The sequence below is a fragment of the Aethalodelphis obliquidens genome, unplaced genomic scaffold (assembly GCF_003676395.1).
Source record: "Aethalodelphis obliquidens isolate GAN/ISIS:26980383/991018 unplaced genomic scaffold, ASM367639v1 scaffold44, whole genome shotgun sequence".
Lineage (NCBI taxonomy): Eukaryota > Metazoa > Chordata > Mammalia > Artiodactyla > Delphinidae > Aethalodelphis > Aethalodelphis obliquidens.
This window is the reverse complement of record NW_020837988.1, coordinates 2,435,539-2,459,471: the sequence shown is the minus strand read 5'-3', so window position 1 is coordinate 2,459,471 and position 23,933 is coordinate 2,435,539. Positions and strand designations below refer to the sequence as shown.

At 41.6% G+C, this 23,933-nt stretch overlaps 1 protein-coding gene across 2 annotated transcripts in view; it reads right to left on the bottom strand.

The window, feature by feature from the left end:
• Window positions 1-223: 223 nt before the first annotated feature.
• Window positions 224-23,933, bottom strand: part of MAP2K6 (mitogen-activated protein kinase kinase 6) — a 134,494-nt gene continuing 110,784 nt past the window's right edge. The window contains exons 11-13 of one of the 2 annotated variants that reach the window (XM_027080514.1): window positions 18,543-18,588; window positions 12,391-12,506; window positions 224-5,546 (exon numbers count right to left, since the gene is read on the bottom strand). In XM_027080514.1, the coding sequence (XP_026936315.1) occupies window positions 12,429-12,506; window positions 18,543-18,588 (124 nt within the window). In that variant the 3' untranslated portion in view covers window positions 224-5,546; window positions 12,391-12,428. Of the gene's footprint in view, window positions 5,547-9,594; window positions 11,341-12,390; window positions 12,507-18,542; window positions 18,589-23,933 lie in introns of those variants that run through there. The other variant, XM_027080513.1, reaches the window with a different exon arrangement.

Genomic DNA, 23,933 nt, shown 5'->3' with positions numbered 1-23,933 from the left:
AGATGAAATGGCTTTCTAATGAGTCTTCAAGACTGTGATGCTGTTGTTTTGTTATGTTTTGTTCCATATGTTTTGGAAGTGGGGCAGTATGGATGAGAGAACAAGAGAATATAGAGTTCCAGCAAAGCTTTTACCTGCAGGGCATTTACACATAAAAGCAGCATTTCTGGAACAAAGGATTTCCACAAACAACCCAATTAATATAGATTCACTGCCCTTTTTGAAATGTCTTTTATTGGTTGTACATTTTCCTGTGAGATCAACACACCCTTTCTTTTGAGGACACCTGGCTCCTGCAGACTTAGTTCTTTGTCCTAGCCATGAACACAGGGCAAGCACTTTGACGGAAAGAGGTGGCGGGCTGTCATTTGACATTGTCACTATCTTCTCCATCTTCATCACGTTATCGAGTCAGTTCATAGATTGACCCGACATGGAAAACAACACCCCTGGAGTGAAGCCTTACACACACGAGCACAAACATCCGGAGACCAGATACAGTGTCTGCAGCCCGTTCTCAGCAGCAGTAGGAAACCGAAGACTATCCTGAGATAGGAAATCAGTGTCAGCTCTTCATCCACAGAGGAGTCCAAGTGTGACCTAATCTCCTGATTTCATTTTCCTTTGAAAATTCTCAGTTTCCTTGAGGTGGTGGGAGGGAGGCCAGAGCGGTTGCCGTACAAGCCACGTAATAATCACATGGTTCGACACCTCAGCCATTTCCTTCGTCAAAAACACAGATTCAAAGAACTGTTCCGCGGCACATCAGAACCTTGTTCTTCGTTTCCTGTGCTCTCAGATCAGAAAGGGTGGGGGGGATTATAAAGTTATGCTTTGTGCATGATAGTCTGATTGGAAATTTCACCACTGAATGACCTATGTCAGAGAAAATTACTCCCACCTTTGGCAATTATTATAACTCCTTGTTTACTGACTGCTAGGGGCCAACCATCCAGGCTATGAAGTATGCCCACCAATGGTATTTACATGAAAAGATGAATTTCTCAAGAATAAGGACCTAGGACAGGTGGCTTCTCCCAATATTAAAAACAACCGTGACCTCTTTAAAGCCACTTTATCCCTCAATCCAGGATATTTCTGGTAACTCTATTAAAACTTAACCTACGTCAACGCTAATACTTGCATCTACCTCAGGTCCTGCGCATTAGCTTCCAGGAACAAACCTTTTGGCCAGCCCAGTATTTCCTTGGTTTCGAGATTTTGAGGTAACATCACCAATTACAATAAGCGGTAGTTTAAATGAAAACAGCAACAGCAGTGCACACAGCCTGGGTAACAGGAAAGCTAAGCTAAAATGAAAATGCCTGTCCCACCCCCGCCAAAGCTAACACGGGAAAGACAACAAAAGGTACACGTCCCCTCAAAACAGGTATTTTTAAATACAATACTGAAGCTTTGGCTGGAAGCTATCGATTGATATTCATAATTCCCCTTTCCCTATACAATGGTTAGGAAGGTTGTCCCCTTAAGGGAGCTGCCGCACACATTTCCATGTAGAAAAACACACACAGAGTTAAGGATAGACCCCCAAGTTCTTCTTTCCTTCTTCAGCTCACAAGCAAAAAGTCCCCAAGGCCAAAACATAGATGTAACATGCACCTCAAAGGCATGGAAACATTCTACCCACAGTCTTCAGAGGTCTTTACTGGATAAACTTACAATGAATTGCATACTTCACAGCCCAGCCCACCTCAGCCATAAAGAAAAGATACGGCAATCCACAAAGAAGAGATGAGTTTCACCAGGAAAGGTAGCAGTGTGCTCTACATGGCAGGAAAGATGAGGGAATCCACAAAATGGGAGTCAGGCTTCTATTTCACACTCTCCAGAGACACAGAGCCAGAGACGGGTTTCGAAACCTCTCCGATCTCCTTTCAGAATATATCAGGTTCCAGGAAGAGATAGCAGGGCCTCCTAATAATCCGCATCTAGAATTACTTCCTTCTAGCATCAAGGGATTGTAAAGACCAGGCATGTTTCCACTTGCCCAACAGCTGTCTTTACAATAAACATGGCTTAAAACCAAAGTTGGGGTGCAACACAGGAAAACAATCGATCATACATACAAATAAAAAAGGCCTCTCATAAAATTCACACAGGGTAAGAAAAGGTGGGGTTTTTTTTTTCCATACAAAGACCAGATTAATAAATGAAAGCAGCATTTTCAGCAGTAAAACTGAGGCACAAAGGAATCTGGGGAACCCCATTTATCAAACTAAAGTTCTTGTAAAGTTCAGTTCCATATAGTAGGTATATATCTAGCATCTCATCAATATTTTCACAAAATATATAGAAAAATGTTCATGTATTTAAATAAACAATTTGAACTATTGATATACCCCAACCCCTCTTTCAGCTTTAAATGACCCCACGTGATGATTCCGTAGTGTAGGAAATATGTCCCAATTGTGGAAGTTAATTACAGAAGGGAAACATTTTTCCTCTAAAAATACCTATTTTATTAAAACATCACTTCATCATTCCAGTTCATAGAGAAAAATCACTCCACTCAGAAAATAAATTTGAGACTAGAGAATAAAACAAACACATGGATAAGGTGACGGATAAATTGTCTGAATTTTCTTAATCAAGCCTCCATGGGTGGCTTTCGCACACAGATTGGCTGCGAACGCGACAAATTGTTGCCACATGTAACTTTTTGACACAAATAGTTGTTCTGAAATGGCTGCTTTGGAACCCCAGCTGTTAAATTTGGTTTGATGGCAAAGGTACCACTGTCAAAATTCACCGCAGATTTTTGATGAGTGTGCAGAAGGCACCTGATACGATCCGTTTGATGTCTGAATGTTCCCTTGCGTTCCATCCACGACAGATACACTGTCTCAGTTTCCAGCTCCCACGGGCCACCCTGGGACCCACTCCTGTTCTCCACCTGCAGCCTTTGTAAAACCCAGCAGCGGTGACCTTCAGCTTGAGCCTCAGAACTCACCCTTCTCCGTGCTAACACTGTCCAAAGAGCTTCATTTTTTTCCTGTGTGTCAATGAACAAAAATGACAGTTCCCGCCTCTGCAAATGTAGATATTTAGAAATTCCACTGCCCATCAACATCCCAGTGACAACACTTCCTTGTCACTGAGATCAGGTTACCCTCAGCCACTTTACAGTAGTAACCAACTTAAGGATCTGTAGGCACGGCCGTCACAGGTCAATGTCTACGCTTTCTTTCAAATGATTCATGCTTGAAAATGAACATACATGACCCTCTCTTGCCCTTCTGCTTCCAAGTCCTGTTAGCATACTCCAGACAGCAAACATCAGGGACGCACAGATATTGTTGAAGACACAGCTCCCAGGTTCTTGGGCTATTTGTGGTCCTCGATGGGTCATTTCATCCTAGGTTCCCAAGGCTTTAATAGCCACAGAGACTTCCAGTTAAAGGGAACAATATTGTTAGCCAAATATTTTGATTGGAGTTTGACAGGGGTTTCAGATAGGCAAGGTTGACCTTTATCACACTCTCTTCCCTCCCCCCTTCGACGAGACCCCTCCCCCCCCAGAAGCACCAGTGAATATAGTCTGGAAACAACTTCTGTGCCCTTAACTCTTACCTCCCCGAGAATTGAACATACAGTAGGCCACTTGAGATCAGAAGAAAAGAAAATAGAACAACCACTTCTTCGACACTGCTTCTGAAAATTCAAACTAGCTTTTTTTTTTTTTTAATTATAAATTCTAGCTCTTCTGGTGAAGACCTGTAGTGTATTTCTATGAACATTCACAGTTCTCTGCATTGTGAAAAAAGTATGCTCATCAGATAACCTTTGGTGTCCACCTTTCTTAAAAATGTTTGCCCCCGGAACTAAACGTTAGGAGGCTTGGTTTTGTGTTCATTTTTCTTTACCCAGCAGGCAGCCGATAGATGGGTTGCATACTCTCAAAATGCTTTATCACCCCTCTAATCATGTACCTTCTTTTCTGGGCGCCATCAGTTTAAATGGTCTCTGTAGAATCAGTAACACTAGGGAAACAAGAGAAAATTCTCTGATATCCAAATCTATGCCACTTTCTGAATCCTCTTATAGTTCAATATTTTGAAGAAAAAAAATAATAATAAAGGCTTGGCTTTTTGATAGATTTTCCCATAGGAGATCATCTTTATAGTATTACTGAAAATAAATTAAGGGATATATCTGTCTGCTTCTCTTATCAGCTTGCTCTTCCATGGGGTGCCAGCCCTTTGCATTTATCTTTTCTTCGAGGCCCCAAGCACAATTTCACATCACTGTTTAGCCTGAAACTACGAAGTCCGATGACAATCCCCTAGGGCAGTGGCTTGACTTGCTCTATTGAAATAGCTTGCAGGCTCCAACACAAACACTGGTAGTGACCAAATGATGCTAATTGTTCATTCCTGGCTACAGTAGAATGTGACTTTGGAGGAAGACGTAGCCAACCCAGCTGCTCTTCTTTAAAGGCCAAATGGAAGTTTTATTATAAGATCTTAATATTGTGAATGAGAGCTTTGCTACAAGTTCTCTTAGCTGTCCCTCACCATTTCACGATCTGAGAACAATAGAGTCCACGTAGGCAAGACCAATGCAAAACTGCTGATTCTGACTTTTGATATATAAAAATGGTTGGATCACTTGCTTTCCACAGAAGTGTTAAGTCAACCCAGTTCATCTGTAACCGGCAGAGGAATAGCAAGCAAATGCACTCAAGAAAAACAGAAAAGACCCTGATGGCCTGGCCAAAGCCACAAACCCTGGGGTTTACTTAGGAAGTTCTGTTTTGTTTTGTTTTTTCCTATATTAAGACACAAGTAAGTGCCTACACTGCCCCGTGCTTTCCCTGAACTCAGTCTCCAAGTCATAAGAGCATTAGCCTCATTCCTCGAAAGAGACCTTGAAACCCAGAAATGCAAAAGTGTAACCTGGGCAAAACTCACGTGTGTCAGGATTAAGTGTCCACAGAGACATATGTCCATACTGACAACTGTAAGAAAGAAATACAATGCAAATCTCCCAAAATCTAACTGTAAACTCCCAAGAATGAAGGGCTTGATATCCTAGTTCAAATGACAAAAGTGATGTCAAGATACTGACAGTCCAAGGGAACAAGGCTGGATATTTTTAAATTCTGTTAACACATGTTTGTGTTATGAGGTGCTATCGGCTTCTTTTTAAAGAAAAGAATCCCTATCACAAAGTCCTTGACCTTGCTTTATGTTTTTTCTGAGGCCCAGTTCTCTTCCCTCAGTTCTCTTCCCTCAGATACAAAAAAGGCTTTTAGAGAAATGTCGCTTGCAATAGGAGTTTGGGTCAGGAACTGAAAAGAATAAACCCCAGGTGAAGTCTTGATTCCAAATGGCTCCATTAGAAAACCTGCAATGGTAGAATGATATTTGTAGAGCTGTAAACACAGACTCTCTAAACCTCAGAAAAATGACACATCTTCTTTGCAGAAACCAGGAACAGGTGGTGAGTGATGTATTTGGTGGCAATATGCTTCCCCCAGAAGGATAGTTTCACTTTGAAGGCTCAGGAATTCAGGTTTTATTTCCCTAGGTGAAGAGAAAACATTCTTTTAGGTAAATTGCCAGAGCAAATACTTAAATATGCTCCCATGAGGAGTTTCTGGGTATCATTTTAACTGTACTTTATGTTTGCCCGATGGTGTAGCAGGAAAAAAAAAAAAAGTTCCTGAATAGTAAAGAGACTGTAGCTTTAAGGAAGATGTGTTGTCCTGGAAGAAGAAAATAGAGACAGCTTAGGTAACTGGCAGACTGTTATTTGTATAGCATTCTGTACAGCAAAGAGGATAATTACTGACAGAAGCAAAGCAAATTATACAGTTGTTACAGTCCCATGGAGAAAACAGAGCTTTCACCGAGGGCTGTGGAGCCCAGAGATTCAAGCAAGGCTGGCAACCCAAGACAGTCACATCAGAAAGGAGGCATCCAGCATAGACCCCTTGAAAAAGGAGGAAGGTAAAGCGGTCTCCTCTCTCCAAGCCCAGGGACAGCACTCAAGGGGTAGGTCTGCGTCTCCTATAGCGCTAAGTCTACCTGAGAACAAGTATTTTGACCCCAAACTATTCTTTATCACTCTCTTTAAAGACAGCCGAACAGATGAGGTGGATGAATTGGAAGATTTTAAGAATTCTATCTACCTTCTACTTCTGAGGTTAAAGTGGCCTCCCAGCTTCTCAAATCCTGATGCAATTCAGGAAGAAGGAAAACCGGATGATTTGTGTCTGGGTTCATGATTCTCCTTGCACATGAATCACACCACAAAGAGAAACAAAATGCAAAGCTAAGAGACAAGAATGCAGTGAATGTCTGGGAGAAGTGTGCCTTTATTTCCATGTTACGAAGTAAGTTATTGCATAGAAATGCAAAAGGTGGATACTCAACTTAATCTGAAGAAAATTGTCCCATTGGCTTCCAGAGCAGAATACTTACCTGAGGAAATTAAGAGGCAATTTTCATGGGATTGAACAGTCCCCATCTTTTCAGAATTCATTTTCCTATGTCCACCTTCCTAATCTGCCTCAACAGCAGTTGAGCTAAATACTAAATGGAAGAACTCTATACGTAGAATTAATCAATTGCAGTTTTGTATTTGATGGTCTAGAACAGGTTATGGAAAACCATGGCCTGGCCCATTGCCTGATTTTGTAAATAAAGTTTTATTGGAACACAGCACTGTGCTCATCCATTTACATATTGTTTATGGATGCTTTCACTCTCTGACAGCAGACTTGAATCGTTGCAACAGAGACTGCATGGCACACAAATCCAGAAATATTTACTATCTGGCCCTTTATACAGAAAAAGTTTGCCAACCCCTGGTCTGGGGTGTCAAAGTCCACATTCTACAGAGCCAGAAGTTATTGATCATATGGGATTGTACTCTACTCCCCTCTCCCACAACGAAAAATGTTTGCAAAACTATGTACAGTGTACATTTTCCTAGGGAAAAGGTCCTAGCTTTCAACAGAGTCTCAAAGCAATCCAGAGTACCCCACTTAAAGCCAAAGAAAACCAAAGAGTATCCTTAGCACATTAAACAGTGCTACACACACAAACACACACACACACACACACACACACACACACACACACACACACACACACACACACACACACACACACACACACCCAGATAAGAGGAACATGGACCTTCTACAGTAAAATACCTTTTGTCTATTCTATCAGGTTTGGTAACTTCCTCTTCCTAGATTTTACTCTGGCATTTTCCCATCTGAATATGTAAATCATCAGGGGTTGGATTGAAAACTGCACCTTTTACTTGCTAATAAAAATGGAAGATTCCTTTAAGCTAGGAAATCTCCCTTTAAATCATAGATAGACATTAAGAAGGCAAAATCCCCAGCACAGTAGAGGTTTAATTCATTTTACTAGATCTGACCACCAGCTCCAATGAATTTTATGAAAATAAGAATCCTCCTTCGAGGTCAGAGGGCGTTACATAGCTAAAAAAGCATTGGGGTTGGGAAATCAAGAAGTAGGTATCCACTGCACTTTCAGGCCAAAGATAAAGTGTTTTGTTCGACACCTTTGAGAGAAACAGCAGTTTCCCTGAGCAGAGCTGGTGAAGCCTCTTGGTCAACAAAAGCATTTTTAGAGTTAAACTGCAAAAACATTCGCCCCACTCTGCCTCCTTTGTGATTCTGTTTCAAAGACACTAAATCAACTGCATTAGCAGAAAACAGTGCCTCTTTAGCCTCAAGGCTGACCTCCTCCAATGCTGGGGCAAAGGAATGTTTCACTTTCTAGACCGTGACATCAGGGTCGCAGGGCTGACGAACAGCAAAGAAGGGTAGGGCCTCAATTAAAAACCTAATCAATGAGAGGCAAGCGGCAACAGTAATGAGACACAACAGTGAAGTCGCACAGAGGACTCAGTAACCAAGAGTTGCGTTTTCAGGGTCACGAACTGTAGACAGAGCAAAAAAAAACATACACCTGTGGTTCCCAAACTGTGTGCTGAGACACCCTGAGACTCCACAGAAAACTCCTAGGGACACAAGATATCATAACTTTTCAAGGGAACCACAGCGGCATCTGTAGGACATCCTGCAAACTACTACAATTAAGTTGTGTAGACCTCGTATGGAAGGATGTGCACAGGTTATACGCAAATATTATACCATTTTATAAAACGGACTTGAGCATCCATGGATTTTGGTACCCATGGGGTGTCCTGGAACCAGTCCCCTAAGGGTACCAGGGACAACTGTGTAAGTCCTCCAACTCCGCTCTTTTACTTCAGAACTGTTTGAGCTATTAAGATCTTTTGTGCTTCTATATAAATTTTAGAATCAACTTGTCAATTTATATATTTTTAAAACCTGCTGGAATTTTTATTGAGAGTGCATTGATTCTATAAATCAATTTGGAAAGAACTGATATGAAAACAATATCTTCCAACGCAGGAACATAATATTTCGTTCCATTTATTCAGGTCTCCTTCATTTCTCTCTGAAACATTGTATAGTTTTCACTGTTCAGGTGTTGTGTCTATTTTGCTAAATCTGTCCCTAAGCATTTTGAGGTTTTTGATGCTCCTGTAAATGGTACTGTTTATTGTCATTTCAATTACCGACTTCTCCTTGCTAGTTTAATAAACTGTTTCAACATGAAGACAAAAAAAGTTTTGTGGACCTAACGACTTAATAAATGGAACTATTAAGTATTTCTTTTGGCCTAGGGCACCGTGGAAAAAGTTACTAAGACAATCAATGGCACCCTGAACAGAGGATGTTTGGGAATCTCCGGCACATACATTTTTGGGTTAGGCTTGGAGGATATACAAGCACGGTAAAAGACAGACAGTTCTGAGCTGTACACACACATACTCATTTTCCATCTCAGACTGTGTAAGCACGAGAGAAGCGGCGTATGTAACCAATTTGTTCTGATTACATGAGTGTGACCAAACACAGACACTAGAAGAACGGACGGTTCTTCCACATTGGGGCTGATAGAAGTTGCCAGCTGGGAAACTGGGGGCTCTCTGATATTTTATCATGAAGTACACACATCTGTGTGATTTCCTTCTCCTTTAGTCACCACTGGGGAGGCTCTACACTTACTCCGGGGAGGTTGACTTTGCTTAAAAACGAGCACGTGCTTTTTCGAGAAATCTACATTTGAAATTATCTTCAGAGCCAATGCATGGTCTTCTAAAAGGACATTTAAAAGTTGTCAATGATGAAACTCCAGCTCTGAGGGCAAATTTGACTTCTAGAAGTTGCCAAGCACAGCTTGGTGCTAAGTCTGATACACAAGGTGGGTAAAACAAAGAGGAAAATACCTGGTAAGGATTTTTGTAAAAACAAACAAACAACTAAGGAATAATTATAAAATGATGATTCTACATGTAACACGTATGGGGGAGGAAGTGGATTCTGAAGCCTTTTCTGAAAGAGAAGTGGCCAAGATATTTAGTAGCATTATTCACATAAAGAATCCTGAAAGTGTTTCCTCTGAAGGGCAATCCTTACTGATACACACACGTAAACGGCAATTGTCCTAAAAGTCATTCACATTACTTTTCTGGCATACCTCTGAAGCCAACAACATATAGAGAAATGGATATTTTTATCAACATAAAGACAATATATAATGTGGGTAATTATATCACACCAAATCAAATACATTTGTGGAAAGAAGAGCATGATCTCTTTTATAGAGATATATTGACTTTCTGATACACTGATAATTATAGGCAAGGCTAATATTCAGATGGTCCATGCTGGTAGCACATGAAATATTTTGAGTATCATCCCTGGACAGGGATTTCTTCTCTCTCTCTCTACACACACACACACACACACACACACACACACACACACACACACACGTATGTACAGGAGACTCCCAACTTACATCAACCTAAATATAGTTTATGCATCTCTATATTTATTTTAAAATTAGTTGTTTAGAACTTATAACACAGTTCTTAAAAAAATTCTAAACTTTAGACTTGTAAGGCTATCAGGCCATTCTACTTTAGTATGTAAGATACCTAATCACCATGTAGAACATCGTTTCTATGGGGAAAAGGTATCCCAAATTTCAAATCAGTATTCCGTCTCTCTCCCTAGGGGGTAGTAGACCATGCTGTCAACCCTGCTGCACATCAGAATCACAGTAGTGGCCTGTGAAAACTGCCTGCTCCCAGGTCCTACCCTGACCAGTTAAGTGAGACTCTCTGGGGCCTTGGCATTAACAGTGTTCACAAGCTCCCAGTGATGCCAGTGTGCACCAGGGTTGAGAACCGTTGACTAACTCCTCTCCCCGGGTGTACTTGTTTTGTGATTCCAGGCCCCGGGCTCACAGACTGGAGATGGGTACACATGAGACACACAGTTAGTTAAGAAAATTTCAAAGTAGAAATCACACTGAACGAGAGGTAAGAGTAATCTGACCCAGACCAGATAGATGTCCTGCTTTACACATTTCACCAAAAACTGTCATGAAATGGCCTCAGATATTTTTCTGCTACTTTCTTTTCTCAGAAGATGAATGAATACAGTTTTGATGTTTTTCTCTGGGTCTCAAAGAGAGAAACTTCCAGATTTAGAAAGAAGGGTAGGAAAGTGAATGGCAATAATAACTGGGATAATACCCTTTTTTCTGGCTGGAGAAAGATGAAGACCGGGGTAGCATCAAAGCAGATGAACTTGATGTTTATCAAACAGGTATGTCTTGGAACTGAAGATGAAGAAGTGTATGGACGAGCCATACCCTCTCTGGGCATGAGCTGGATGCCAAGAACAAGGGAAACATGCAAAGAGAGAAAAAGATATGATTGCCCCTCACAATCTAAAAGGGGAAAAAGCGGAGTATTCAAGGGAGCAGTCTTCTCTCCATATTTGTGAACTTGAGGCAAAGAAAGGAACAACAGAGTGTGTTCTTTTTTCTTTTAATAAAAGTTCTCTGCCCTTGTGCTGCAAGAGTGGCTTTGTATTAACACAGTGTTTTCCTGGTGGTTCTCAGTCGTATTTTCCCTGTGGACCACTTCACTCTTGGACCTTTGAGGAACCTCAAGCCCCAGATCAGAGAACCCGTGGGTGTATCTGGCCATGAGAAAGAGCTTTTGTTGCCTCGTCCGCCTGTTAGGAATCCACCATGGAGCTGGCCTCCCACCGTGGAGCGATCCACTGCTGAAGAAGGACGTGCCTTGAACTCGGCCTGTGGAAATGTGGCCTCTACTTCCAGGAATTCATTCAGCCCTTCCCATTATCTTCTCACCTTATCAGAGAACGACTCACTGCCTTTAATTTTCTTCTACTGCAGCCCTTGCATTTATAGTAAGGCTTCTTCACTGAACAGAAAACAAAACCAAAAAAAAAAAAGCAAGAGTACAGTAACAACAAAGGCAATCCTTGGGGCTTATACATCGTAGGAGGGGGAAAAGCAGAGGAAGGCACTGATTCTCTGTGTGGTATGACGTATTTCCCCTTAGGACTGACAAACGTCCTCCTTAGATGGTATTTATAGATATTAGACATTATTTATAAGAGCCATTTGGCAGAATTTGTGACATCAAATACAAACGTACACATGCGCGCGCACGTGTAGAAGGATAGACAGATGATAGAAAATCACATCACAAGTCACATTCCATTAATAGTGTAACACAAATGTCAAGAGAACCAAATCTGTGACTCTTTGAGCTGTGATAAAAGTGATTTTATGTTTTCCAAAGTTGGGAAAAGAGTATGACCAGGATACCTTGCCACTTCACCAGAAAATGTGGTTATTCCCCAGGATGGAGCAGAAATTTAGGAACACGGCAGCAGCCACAACAGCTGGGACAGATACTTCACAAGAGCTCCTGGTGGATACTTTTATAATACTCTTAAAGATGCACATTAAATAACTTCTTCTGGACCACAGACACGACTGAACTTAAAAAATGAAAAAGCCTATAAGTACTGCCAACCCAATCTTGTCTTTTGTCTCTCCCTCCTTGCATAAAATGGAATCTTTTCAACCAAGCGCTTAAACATAAATATTAAAATAATAAGTGGGACAAACCACAGATCTACTTACAATTTCATCACCACTGTAGCACCTTTTTACCAGGGCCAATGCATTCATTTTGTAAAGAACAAGAGAAGTCTGAAAAGCCTAAGGACTCATATGATACATCATTAAATATTTAATCACCTTTTTTAAGTCCTAAGCCTTTATCATATTTCTTCCATCTAGACAGTTCATTCTATACTATAGATTCCAAGGCCCCCTTTGGAGGGGAAAAAAAAAAAAAGAAATGGGGAGAAAAAAACCTTCTGAGAGGCAGGATTAAATTATCTCAAAGATGAGTTTCTGTTGGCGCTTTAGTGAACTTGCTTCACCCCGTTAAACCCACCAGTCCACAGGAGGGTCAACTGATGGAGTCCGTTGTTTTTAGTCTCCAAGAATCGATTTTACAAAAGATGCCACATCTGTCGCTTTGGATTCGTGTAGGGTGAAAAATGGATGTTGCTGGTAGAGAAAAGAAAAATACCTGATATTAATATCTGTCACTGACAATGCATGAGATTACCAAGTTAACAGATCTGGCTAGTCAACAAATTAAGTACCCCTATCAGGGCTAAACTGGACTCTTCCTACCCCCTCCCAAACCAAGTACACATTTAGTGATGCAAACTTTCTTTTTTTAATTGGAGTATAATTGCTTTACAATGTTGTGTTAGTTTCTGCTGTACAGTGAAGTGAATCAGCTCTATGTATACATATATCCCCTCCCTCTTGGACCTCCCCCCTCCCAATCCCACCCTTCTAGGGCATCACAGAGCACCAAGCTGAGCTCGCTGTGCTCTACAGCAGCTTCCCACTAGCTGTGTATTTTACACATGGTAGTGTATTTATGTCAAACCGAATCTCCCAGTTCATCCCACCCTCCCCTGTGCAAACTTTTTAAAGATATTGCTTAGCTGCTGCTCCTCCCATTTTGGTATATATTTCCATGACAGTGTATCCACTGCTTTAAAATATACACATGTAACTAGCTATACACATCCATTCCTGGTAAAATACAAGGAATAGCAAAGATGGTCCAAGGCTCCGATTTACAAATAACCCTGTCCCTTACGAAGTAATTTCTAGACAGATACAGTAGTAAAATAATTAGAAATTTCAGAGGCTTATGTACATTCAGTTCTCAAGAAATGGGTGGCAGAGTGAGAAACCAATTTTTAAAATACCAGGAGAGGTGGTTTGGACTGAGACAGTTAACAATGCTGCTTTTTAAGCCACATCTACAAGTGATACATATGTCTCTCCATGATGATTTGATCCATTTGGAAAATAATGTAGCCTGCCCAACTCGAGGTATGAGCAGAGAAAATGCAACTTGGAATTGAAAAACTGAAAAGCAAAAAATGGTCTCTATTCATGCAGCTCCGATTAAGTAAACTTTACACCAAGTCTTGTTCTTTGCTGGGGAAATAAGCACAGTCCAATACAGGAAGCCACACGTTTCAAAACAATTCTGAAGGAAAAGAAGCCATTTGCTCTGCAGCAGGGCAGTCCTCCCCAAATTGCTCAATTTTGTTACAGGAAGTGCCTGGCCGTCACACTGGAACCTTACACCTCTAGTTAGAAGTAGACACATCAGCTCATGATCCACAGTTCTCCCAGTGGAGACAGAACAAACCGAACAAACCAAAAAGGACAGTTCCTTCAGGTAGCACCTAGTGCCACATGCCCCCGAGCTAGGAGGGCCCTCTCCCTGATTGTCTGGGGGCATTGTTCTCAAGGACTAGTTGAACAGCTAAATATGAGTGTTTTTGCACGCAGACATGTAGATGACTCACTCGGCTTCCCCTGACTTTGAGGATTTTAGTTTACAACTTTCACGTTGCCTAGCTGTAGGTTTTCTAATTATATTTGTTTTAAACCTGACAGCAGAGGGCTGGATGAGTCAGCCCTGTGGGAAACTGAATGCCCACCCGTGGAAGTTTTAGAAAACAATGCAAATGGGAAAGGAACAAAGAAATAAAGCCCCAAAGAAGGTAGGTGGTCACCATTAAGTATCATGACTGAAAAAAAAAAAAAAAGGTTTTCTGCCTTTGCCCATCTGAAGATACAGGTTGGGTGCTGCTCCAGAGTTTCATATCCATGGGATTAACTGAAGCTCTAGGTGCTGGGCCCTTCCTCTTGAGCTCCTTGGATAAATAAATAGAAGCATTACTTTTGATTACTAACCGCTTACACAGCACACTTACCAAGTGTTACCATCATGCTTATTAGCTTTCCCACATCATCTTGACACTTTATGATCATTTTATGTCATTTTATGTCCTTTAAAGCTTTTTACTATCAAAACAGGACACGTCAAGCCTTGGATTGTCTCAGCGACTGCTTTCAATGCCTGCCAGTCCTGTCCTACCTCTGGTTCTGCTGGTGGTTCTTAGCTCAGTGTACGTAGCTCGGGTCTGTGATTGAATTCAATAACCTGACCTGGAGCCTTAAAAAACAAAAAATCCTCAGGCATCTTTCAGTTTATTCTCAGGCTGGGAAAATGCTGTGAGAACCAGAGGGCAGGGGCAGGGGAAAGCAGGCGGGCCTGCGAAAATGGAAAGTGTGGCTCGTCTTCTTGTGTGGGTTTTGAGGCTGTAAAAGGCTGGGAGGGAACCAGTCCCTTCTATAAGCAATCAGCTAAGAATAGCAAGGACAGCAACCAGGAGACAGCGAAGGGGCACCACGGAATCATCCCCAGACGATAGGCCCAGGCTGAGGTTCTCCAAAGAGGGGCCAGGTACAGGAAGGGAGGACTTGAACGTACTGCCGGAGCATCGCTGCCATCACCAAGAGTCTCCAGACCCCCTGCAGACACCTCATCCCTCAAGACAGTGGTTTTCTCTGTGTTCGGTCATCCCCGTTTAACACTGTGATTCAGTCTAGGACTTCCCGGGACATTCAGGGAACGTAATCACCTCACTGGGCAGTCACCTGGTTTTCATTTCTCGTGGTTATCATCTAGGACAGGGGTCAGCAATTGATGGACCAGCGGCCACGTCTGGCTCACTGCCTATTTCTGAAATAAAGTTTTATTGGAACGCAGCCACACCCTTTTGTTTACCTATTGAATATGGCGGCTCTCACACTGAAACAGCAGAGTCAAGTTGTTGTGACAGCCCACAAAGCCTAAAATATTTACTGTCTAATCCTTGACAAAAACACTGGCTGGTCCCCTACCCCAGAAGAACAGTTCCTACCGAGTCATGTCCCCCATGGACATTTGAGAGAATAAGCAAATGAAATGATCTTAAAGCATGTCCACTCCTCAAGCCAAACAGGGCAAAATATATGGAATTTCTATAAGAGGCACATGCCTGGGTTGGGGCCTTAATTATACTGTTCTTCACCTGGAAAAAAGGAGGTTTTTTTTCCTTTCTACCTCTTCACCAACTCCCACAACCTAAACAATATCCTCTCAGCATGTGTTTTCCCAAAGCTACAGTCAAAGAGTTTGGACTCAGATTTTCCATTGAAAAACCTCAATTCCACAGAAAAGCAAGGAGTAGTTATGGCCTTAAAAGGCAAGTCCGTTTCCAGGACCACAAAGATGAATGCCATAAAAGGCTGGAGGGGTGGGGAGACCCACACGATCTTACAACATTAGTATGTAGACCATAATAGACCATAGTGTTAGAATAAATTGGAAAAGTAGAATTCAGCATCAGCTACCAATGGATATTAAGCTAGGACTCAGCATTTTTTCTCAAGGGTGTTCCATTGAAACCTCTGATAAGTCACTTGGAAGGGGGAAAAAAATGTCATGCATTTTAAATCACCAGACATATACAGAAAATATTCTTGTATCGAAAAAGACTGACGAACAAGGCAACTTTACAATAGGAGTACAGGCTCCATAGGACCCCACAGGAATCGCTCTATGCCTATTGCCCTTTATGTGACATTAATTTTAAAATACTCTGGGGGTTGCAGAAGAATACCAGAGTAGCCAGGGTTGAAAAGGCCCCTGACTGGCTATTATAAACATAATCAGAGAGGAAATATTTAACCCAAACAGGCAGTATGCTAAGATTTTTTCAAGCATTACTCATCTCCTTTTCTGCCTCAATTGCGGGTATTAGTTGAATAAAGCTTAGTTGAATGCTGAGTCCCAGGGGCTGCCTTTTTAAAGAGGACAAAGAAGCCCAAGAAGGATGCCTTGTCTCTCGTCAGACTCTTCCCAGAACTCTTTCACAGTCACACAGTTGATGCATGGTTCAGACTTAAATCCACGCTTAACCAACAGAACTAAAAATCCACGTGATAAGCTGTGACTAACCAGATATGCTTTCTACTTCCCTGGCAACTTTCGAATATATGTAATACATTGTTGTCAACTCTAGTCCCCATGCTATATATTCTACCCCCAGAACTTATTCATCTTGTAAATAGAAGTCTGTATTCTTTAACCACCTTTATCCAGTCCCCCAACCCACCCACCCCTGGCAACCACCAATCTACTCTGTTTCTTTAAGTTCAGTTTTTTTAAGATTCCACATTTAAGTTAGATCATACAGTATTTGTTTTTTTCTGTCTGACTTATTTCACTTAGAATAATGTCCTCAGGCTTCACCCATGTTGTCGTAAATGGCAGGATTTCCTTTTTTAATGCTTGAATAATATTCCATTGTGTGTGTGTGTATATATATATATATATTTATCTTTATCTGTTCATCCATCATTGGGCACTTAGATTGTTTCCACGTCTTGGCTGTTATAAATACTGCTGCAATGACCATGGGGGTGCAGATATCTCCTCAAGATGGTGATTCCATTTCCTTCAGATGTATGCCCACAGTGGGGTTGTTAATCAGAAGATAGTTCTGTCTTTAATTTTGTGAGGAACCTCCGTAACTGTTTTCTATACTGGCTCTACCAGTTTACGTTCCCACCAATCTCGTACAAGGACTCCCTTTTCTCTGCATCTTCACCAGTGTTCACCTCTTATCTTTCACACCACTCTAACAGGTGTGAGGTGATATCTGACTGCGGTTTTGATGTGTATTTCCCTGATGACTAGTGATACCTTTCCATGTACTTGTTGGAAAAAATCAACAAGTGGGACTACATCAAACTAAAACGCTTCTGCACGGCAAAGCAACAACCGAATGAAAAGGCAGTCTGTGGAATGGGAGAAAATATTTGCAAACCATATCTCTGATAAGGGGTTATTATCCAAAATATATAAGGGACTCAAAAAAAAAAGGGGGGGACTTCCCTGGTGGTCCAGTGGTTAAGACTCCCCACTTCCACTGCAGGGGGTGCGGGTTCCATCCCTGGTCAGAGAACTAAGATCCTGGTATGCATGCTGCATGGTGCAGCCAAAAAAAAAAAAAAAAAAAAATCATACAACTCAATAGCAGAAAACCCAAAATATCCAAGTTAAAAACAGACAGAGGACGTGACTAGACATTCTTCCAAAGAAGACACACAAGTAGGTAACAAGCTATACTTCTCCAGGCTGGAGCCACTTCACCACCCCGTTTGTTAAGAGATATCAGGAACCTGTACTTCTGTCACCTGCCCGGAGTTGGTCCTGAAGACTGAGCGCTGCTTGTGGGTGGGATGGGATGGGAGCAAGCATTTAACACCTGCTGAATAACTACGCTCCAGTTAGAAATGGTGCCAAGGTTTGCTCTTATGTCTTTTGCAGTTGTGCACAAACAGAATTCTTCCTTTCCTTGCTAAAATTAAAACCTTAATAATTGAAGCACATCGAGGGAGGGATTAACACAAATCAGTAAATAGTCTGAATTTTATATTTCAAAAAAAAAATGTCTCTCCCGCATTCAACATACTCGTAGATAAGAATTGCCAAGTATAGGTCCCTACTATGTCTATTTAAGAATCATCTGTAACTAGCTTAGAATTGCAGTCTCCATGATTTAAAAGAAACTATTTAAAAACAACAACCCTGAGGTCTTATCTTCACCTTTTTTACGGATAGCGCAAATAATAAACTGTGAAGGCTGAGGTAGGATAATTCAAATTAATAAGGCTTTGTCTTTCTTTTTTCCACTAAAGTGAAACCAGGAGAAAACAAAGTGATTCTTTCCTCCCTAAACTCCCACCAAAAAGAGCTTCATCCAACGAATCCTAAATGTTTTATCAAAAACTGATCAATCATGTAGCACTTAAGTTTCTCTCATTATTGAAATCCTTTAAATTATGGTTTCCTTCTATTTGTGTTCCTTGGTGACTCCTAATGTCTTTAAAATTTGAAAATATAAATTTCACAGACATAATTTGGTCTATACGATGATAGGTTTTATTATCATGTAAAAAATTGCTAAGACTGGTGACACAGCCCGGTTATACTAAGGATGAGTATAGGGCACACGAAAGCCTCAGCTCTTTTTTTCTTAGTTTAACCTCAGTTACCAATGTCTCAGTGAATCAGCACTTCCAATACAGCTGTTTGATTATAATTTAGGTGTCAGTCATTTTCCCTGTACTCGCTATTAGTCTGGACACATTTACACCACTAACAATACTCACCATAAGCTCTGGATATGTTGGCCTCTCTTTGGAATTCTTCTTCAAGCTTAAAGAAAAAAAGAAGATCACATTAAAATCTAGAAACCATCTGTATTTTCACTAGACTAGGATTTCAGAACCTGTAGAAGACTAAACAGAACCACCTTTAAAAATGTACTGAAAACATAAATCTCCCATCTTGGCTTTCCTCTTTGGTTAGTCTTACCAGTTATGTTTTAAATCACTCTGGGTGTACCTTAATGGGAAGAATAAGAGAGAGAGAGAGAGAGAGAGAGAGTGTGTGTGTGTGTGTGTGTGTGTGTGTGTGTGTGTGTTATGACACTTTACCAATGACAGAAAAACCAACTTTTATTATATATCAAAATACATGTCTCCTTTCCTTCAAAACAGCGTTTAATCCACCCCCACTTGCAGAGAAATTGGCAGGTATTTCTTATATAACATGCATTATCTCCTCGCTATCTTCAGTCCCTCGTTCTCTTTGCCTCTGGCCCCTTGCGTGTATAGTTTGCTTTTATCTACTCCTTGCTGAACCTGCTTGAGAGAGAAGCAATACACACACATGTCTGAGGTGACGCTGCTGGTTTACGACCTCGGCTGAGGAAAGAGCACACGCAGCCAAGGACTTAGCAGTTATTCTTCTTAGAAATACCAGTGCTTGGTGGTCATACGCTACTGTCACGTGGCTCCCATTCATTCAGCTGTCTGTACACACAGACATCTTGATCACATTTGATACTGGAGGCAATAGTCATAAAACTGCAGTATGAAGAGACCAACCCCTCACCCCTGTTCTTGACCCACCCCTTTACCCACCCGCAGCCTTAAAATGGAAAAAAAAAAAGAAAAGAAGCAGTTTATTTGGAGTTGGAATCCCAGGTTACAGAATGGAGAAAAGAATGATTTTGAAAAGTATGATTTGCAAGGCATCCTACAGACTCCTGTGCCCTGGGCCATAAAATCATACATGGATGGAAAGGAGGTTTGCCTGGCGTTGAAGGAACCAAAAAGTGACTGATTATTGGGTGGCTGGGGTTCGTGCTAATGGATCATTTTGAGAAAATGAGACCTGGTATGTGTGACATGAGCTCTGTTCCACCCGCAGAGGCTAACAGTTGAGGAGAGGGCCAGATACAGAACCAGAGAGTGAAACAGCTGAGATGCTTGGAAAAACTATGGTTTAAAACAACACAAAATGAAAAAAAGAAAAAAAAAAAGGAAGCCTTTGAACCAGAACAACTTAAAGCAGCCTACCCGTCGACTCCAGGCAATGCTGTGGGTAGAAGCCAGGGAACCTGAGACAGGGTACAGGTAGATGTGAGGACAGAAGTTTCAACCTGGAACTGAGGGCAGATCTAGGACCCTAGTGACCTCACAGCCCAGACAACCTAAGAGAGAAAGTTTCATCTCAACTGAGGATAAAAATAAGATCGAATTAGAAAGAGGACTTATCGACTGTCACAGCTGGGTTGACGTGGGAAGATGTGCCTGAGTGAAATGAATGAGACATTGTAGCTCCCACTGATGACGCCATGTGCACCTATGTCCTGAGATTCTAAAAGGCTCTGTTGGTGGTTCTCAACTGCAGGTGGTCTTGCCCTCCAGGGGACGCTTGGCCATGTCTGGAGGCACTTCTGGTTGATGCAGCTGGTGGGGGGGGGGGCGGTTATTGGTACTAATAGGAAGAGGCCAAGGATGCTGCTAAGGACACCCAACGATAAAGAATGATCCAGTCCAAAATGTCACTAGTGCCGAGGTCGGGAAACCCTGGGCTATGTGTCCTAGGGCATTCCTCCTCGCTGCCCCCTCTAGCTCCTTCTCTGAAATGAAGTTGGCTTACAGTCATCTCCAGCTGGTTCATCTCTCTTTTGGGCATATCCTCATGTCTACCTTCCCTCCCTGCCTTCCACCCCAGGAAACAAAAGTCTTTCTAAGTTCAAGAGCCAGTTCATCTAGAAAGAAACACGGAAGAGATGTGATCCCAGGTGCGTGGCTGACTTGCACAGAGACCCTAGGAAAAAAAGCAAACAGACTAATGTACAAAAGCCCTGAATTTCGGCTATTGTTCAACTCGAATCAAGAAGCAGAAAGTCTTCTCTATAATCTGAACAATTTATCCTCCTAAAATCAGTAAGGAAAAGCACACGTGCAACGTTAAATCCACACTCGGTAGTCAAGTGGTTGATTTCAAGTGTCCTATTTAGATGCACCATCAATCAAGCATCAAACCCTAAATCTACACAGACTCTGAAAAAGTCTCCTTGAAGACCACACCCCAGCTTTCCATTCCCACCTCTCACTGGTCAACCCTGAACCAAGGAAATGACAGAAAGAGAAGCTTGCCTCCCAAGTGATTCAAACGAACAATGCCCTCTTTTACCAACCTGAGTTCTTTGTGATATAGCTGATTTTTGACCTTCTATTTAGTACATAATGAAATGATACTCTCTCTTCTCATCACGTAGAAGAAATTAAATACTTATTTTTTTAAGGAGAGGTCATTTTAAGTCAGGACGTCTTATCTTTTCACTTGTGGAAGTTTATGAAAATTTCTCCAGATTTTTTTGTATAAAGGAAATGTAGGGAAAATACCCCAAGTTGACCGTCGTAAAGCGCTAAGAATTCCTAAAACCTCAGAGATCGCTGTCAATAGACTATTTCTTGACCTACGGCCTCTGATGAGAAATCTCAGAATGTACCACAAGCACTACTGCAGAGTACTGTTGGAAAATATTTACACAGCAAACCAAGGCTGTTTATTGAATTAATATAACTGATATAACCCATTCTCTCCATCTTTTAAATCAAGAACACTTCAAAACATGGGCTAAGAATAGCAAAATACTCAGGATAAGGTTATAGGAAAAAAAGCAGATTTTCCATGTTTAATAGGAAGTGCTTGAAATTCAGTACAAACTAACAACTGTGGAGTTCAAAGCTACACCAATTTCTTTTTGGATTTGAGTCAGACTTTTGATTTTCAAGCGGCTTGTCATTTTCAAGCATGCAATTAGCTAACTGCCCTAACTGCTCTTCCAGATGCCACAACACACGCTCCTGACCGTAGCTGACACTAAAACACAGCCTTATGCCGCCTTGAGCATTGCTAGCTTGGAGGATTCCTGCCTGTTTGAATTCCCCGACTGTTTCCAAGAAGGGCTCTTTTGTGCGTCCACAGAGTAAACACGCAATGCGCCTCCCGAGCCCTACACTGGTCATAAGCTAAATAAATATCCAGTGCCTCTTTTTACTGTCCTTCCTGAACAAGTCAGGAGCTATATCTGTTTGTGTCTCTTTTGTACTAGTTCACACAGTATTGACATCTGGGTGGGCCTCTAACCATCTCCGATGGACATCGGGCTGGTGGACTGGGCGCTGAGCTCTTAAATAGGCCTAAAGGCACAGCAAGAAGGAAGTCAAGCTGTTTGGGCCCTTCGCAGAGCTGGTCCCCAATGACCTTCCCTCAGTCCCCACGCCTATAACCTATCGAAAGAAGTTATGGTGAAAAACTCTAAGCCTGCCAAGATTCCATTTTCTGGAGAAAGTCAGTTATGAAACCTTCTGTAGGACTAGAATGTAAGGCTTTTCTATTTGATTTCTCTACCGTGAATCCCCAAACAAGGCCTAGATGGTGAGCCTCCCTGGCTCCAGGAACTCTTCGGAAGCCCTAAGATAAGAAAGCCAAGTGTAGGGAAAAAAGAGGAAGAAAATGTCATTCGCTGGTCCTGTTTCAAAATCGGTACAGAAAGGAGGGGTTTGTAAGGTATCGTTGCTGTTGTTGTTTTCTTCAAGTTCATAAGGAATAAACACCTTAACTTTCTTTTCTTTTCTTTTCTCTCCTCCCCGCACCCCTTACCCCAACTCAGAGGATAACGTTTCTCTGATGCTGCTACAAAAGAAAGATACCAGCCGGATCTCTGGGCTCTATCATATCATAACTTTGGATATGACAGTGATAGCCAGTAAGTGCCTCTACTGCACCCCTCAAACTGCACTTTACTGTCAACTGACCAGCAGTGACCAGAGGAGAGTGACTACCAAGTTGATGCCCTGGATGAAGGTGCGCGGCTGCAATGTCATCAGATGCTTACGGTGGACGCTTCCCACGGAAGGTCACAGATACCCTGACAGGTCACCTAAGCCGTGAGTAATGCACCCTTTTTCTTCTTGTTCTACATTTAACCCAAAGACAGACGTAGGAAATAAAAGCACAGATGCATCTTTCCCAAAATTTGAGACTAAGTTTTTCACTGTCCAAATCTGTAGTCCTTCTTCCCCACTTTCCACAAAGAGTTGGGCTTTTTGAGAAGTCCTGAAGGATCATAGCCTGACTATATCATAAAAATACACACAGAGGTCACTCAAAAAGGGGTCCTTTCATGAAGACGTGCCTCAAAAATACACAGGAAAATGGAGGAACCGAGTATAAAAGGGAGATAACACTCATAGGCTACATCTTTCTTTCATCAAGAAATAAAAGAGGTGTTTTATAGGTAATGATCATTTTTCCATTCTTTCCACCCAGCCCCAAATCAAACTTAAAACTGTCAGTAATAAAACAAGTGAATACCTAGACTGCTGTTGTGGGCAGGTGTGTATCTGTATGCTAATACATGTGAAAAGTAAAATTGCCTCCATAAAGATCTAAGCCATTCATAAAATCCCCCCAAAAATCAATACACTTTTTTGAAGTATTAGACAACTTTCCCAGCTCAGTTGACTTCAAAACAATGTTCACACTAAGGGGGTATCAAAGAAAATATATCGGTGGTTTACGGTAGGCAAAGAACGATGCACCTGGCGTCTGAAACAGGAGAGCCTGGGGCTCTCAACAAATCCGACTGAGGATAAGTAGGAATGCTCATCAAATTCAGAATTAATGCTCCCCTTCAACTTCTCGATTCTCATACCAACAAAAATGACTGTTTTACACAATTGATCTTAGGTATCAGATTCTACGGGAGATACCACACTCAGAAGTCTGAGGAAGAATTTATTCTTTGACAACTTCAAAGTTAAAGCGATTTGAGTTTTGTTTCAATTATTATTATTATTATTTTAAGTAAGCCCATAAACAAGCTAGACTGGCTGACTTGAGTGCAAATGAAATGACAAAGAATCAACAGTATTAACGGAATTAACAATTCCGAGAAAGCTGGAAAATGTCTATGGCTCAAAATTTTTAAATTAATGAACCATAGTAGTTGGGACTAAAAATGAGAGAAAACGAGAGGGAAACAGAGACCTCAGAGGGGTGGCCATGAGGACACTCTTATGCTGTGCGGCGGGGAGGGCCGGCCAGGGCGGCTGCTACATGAACAGCAGTAGCACAGGTGTCTGCACCTTCCACAAACGTGTGCGTGCGCTGAAGTTAGAAAACATGTATTTTTT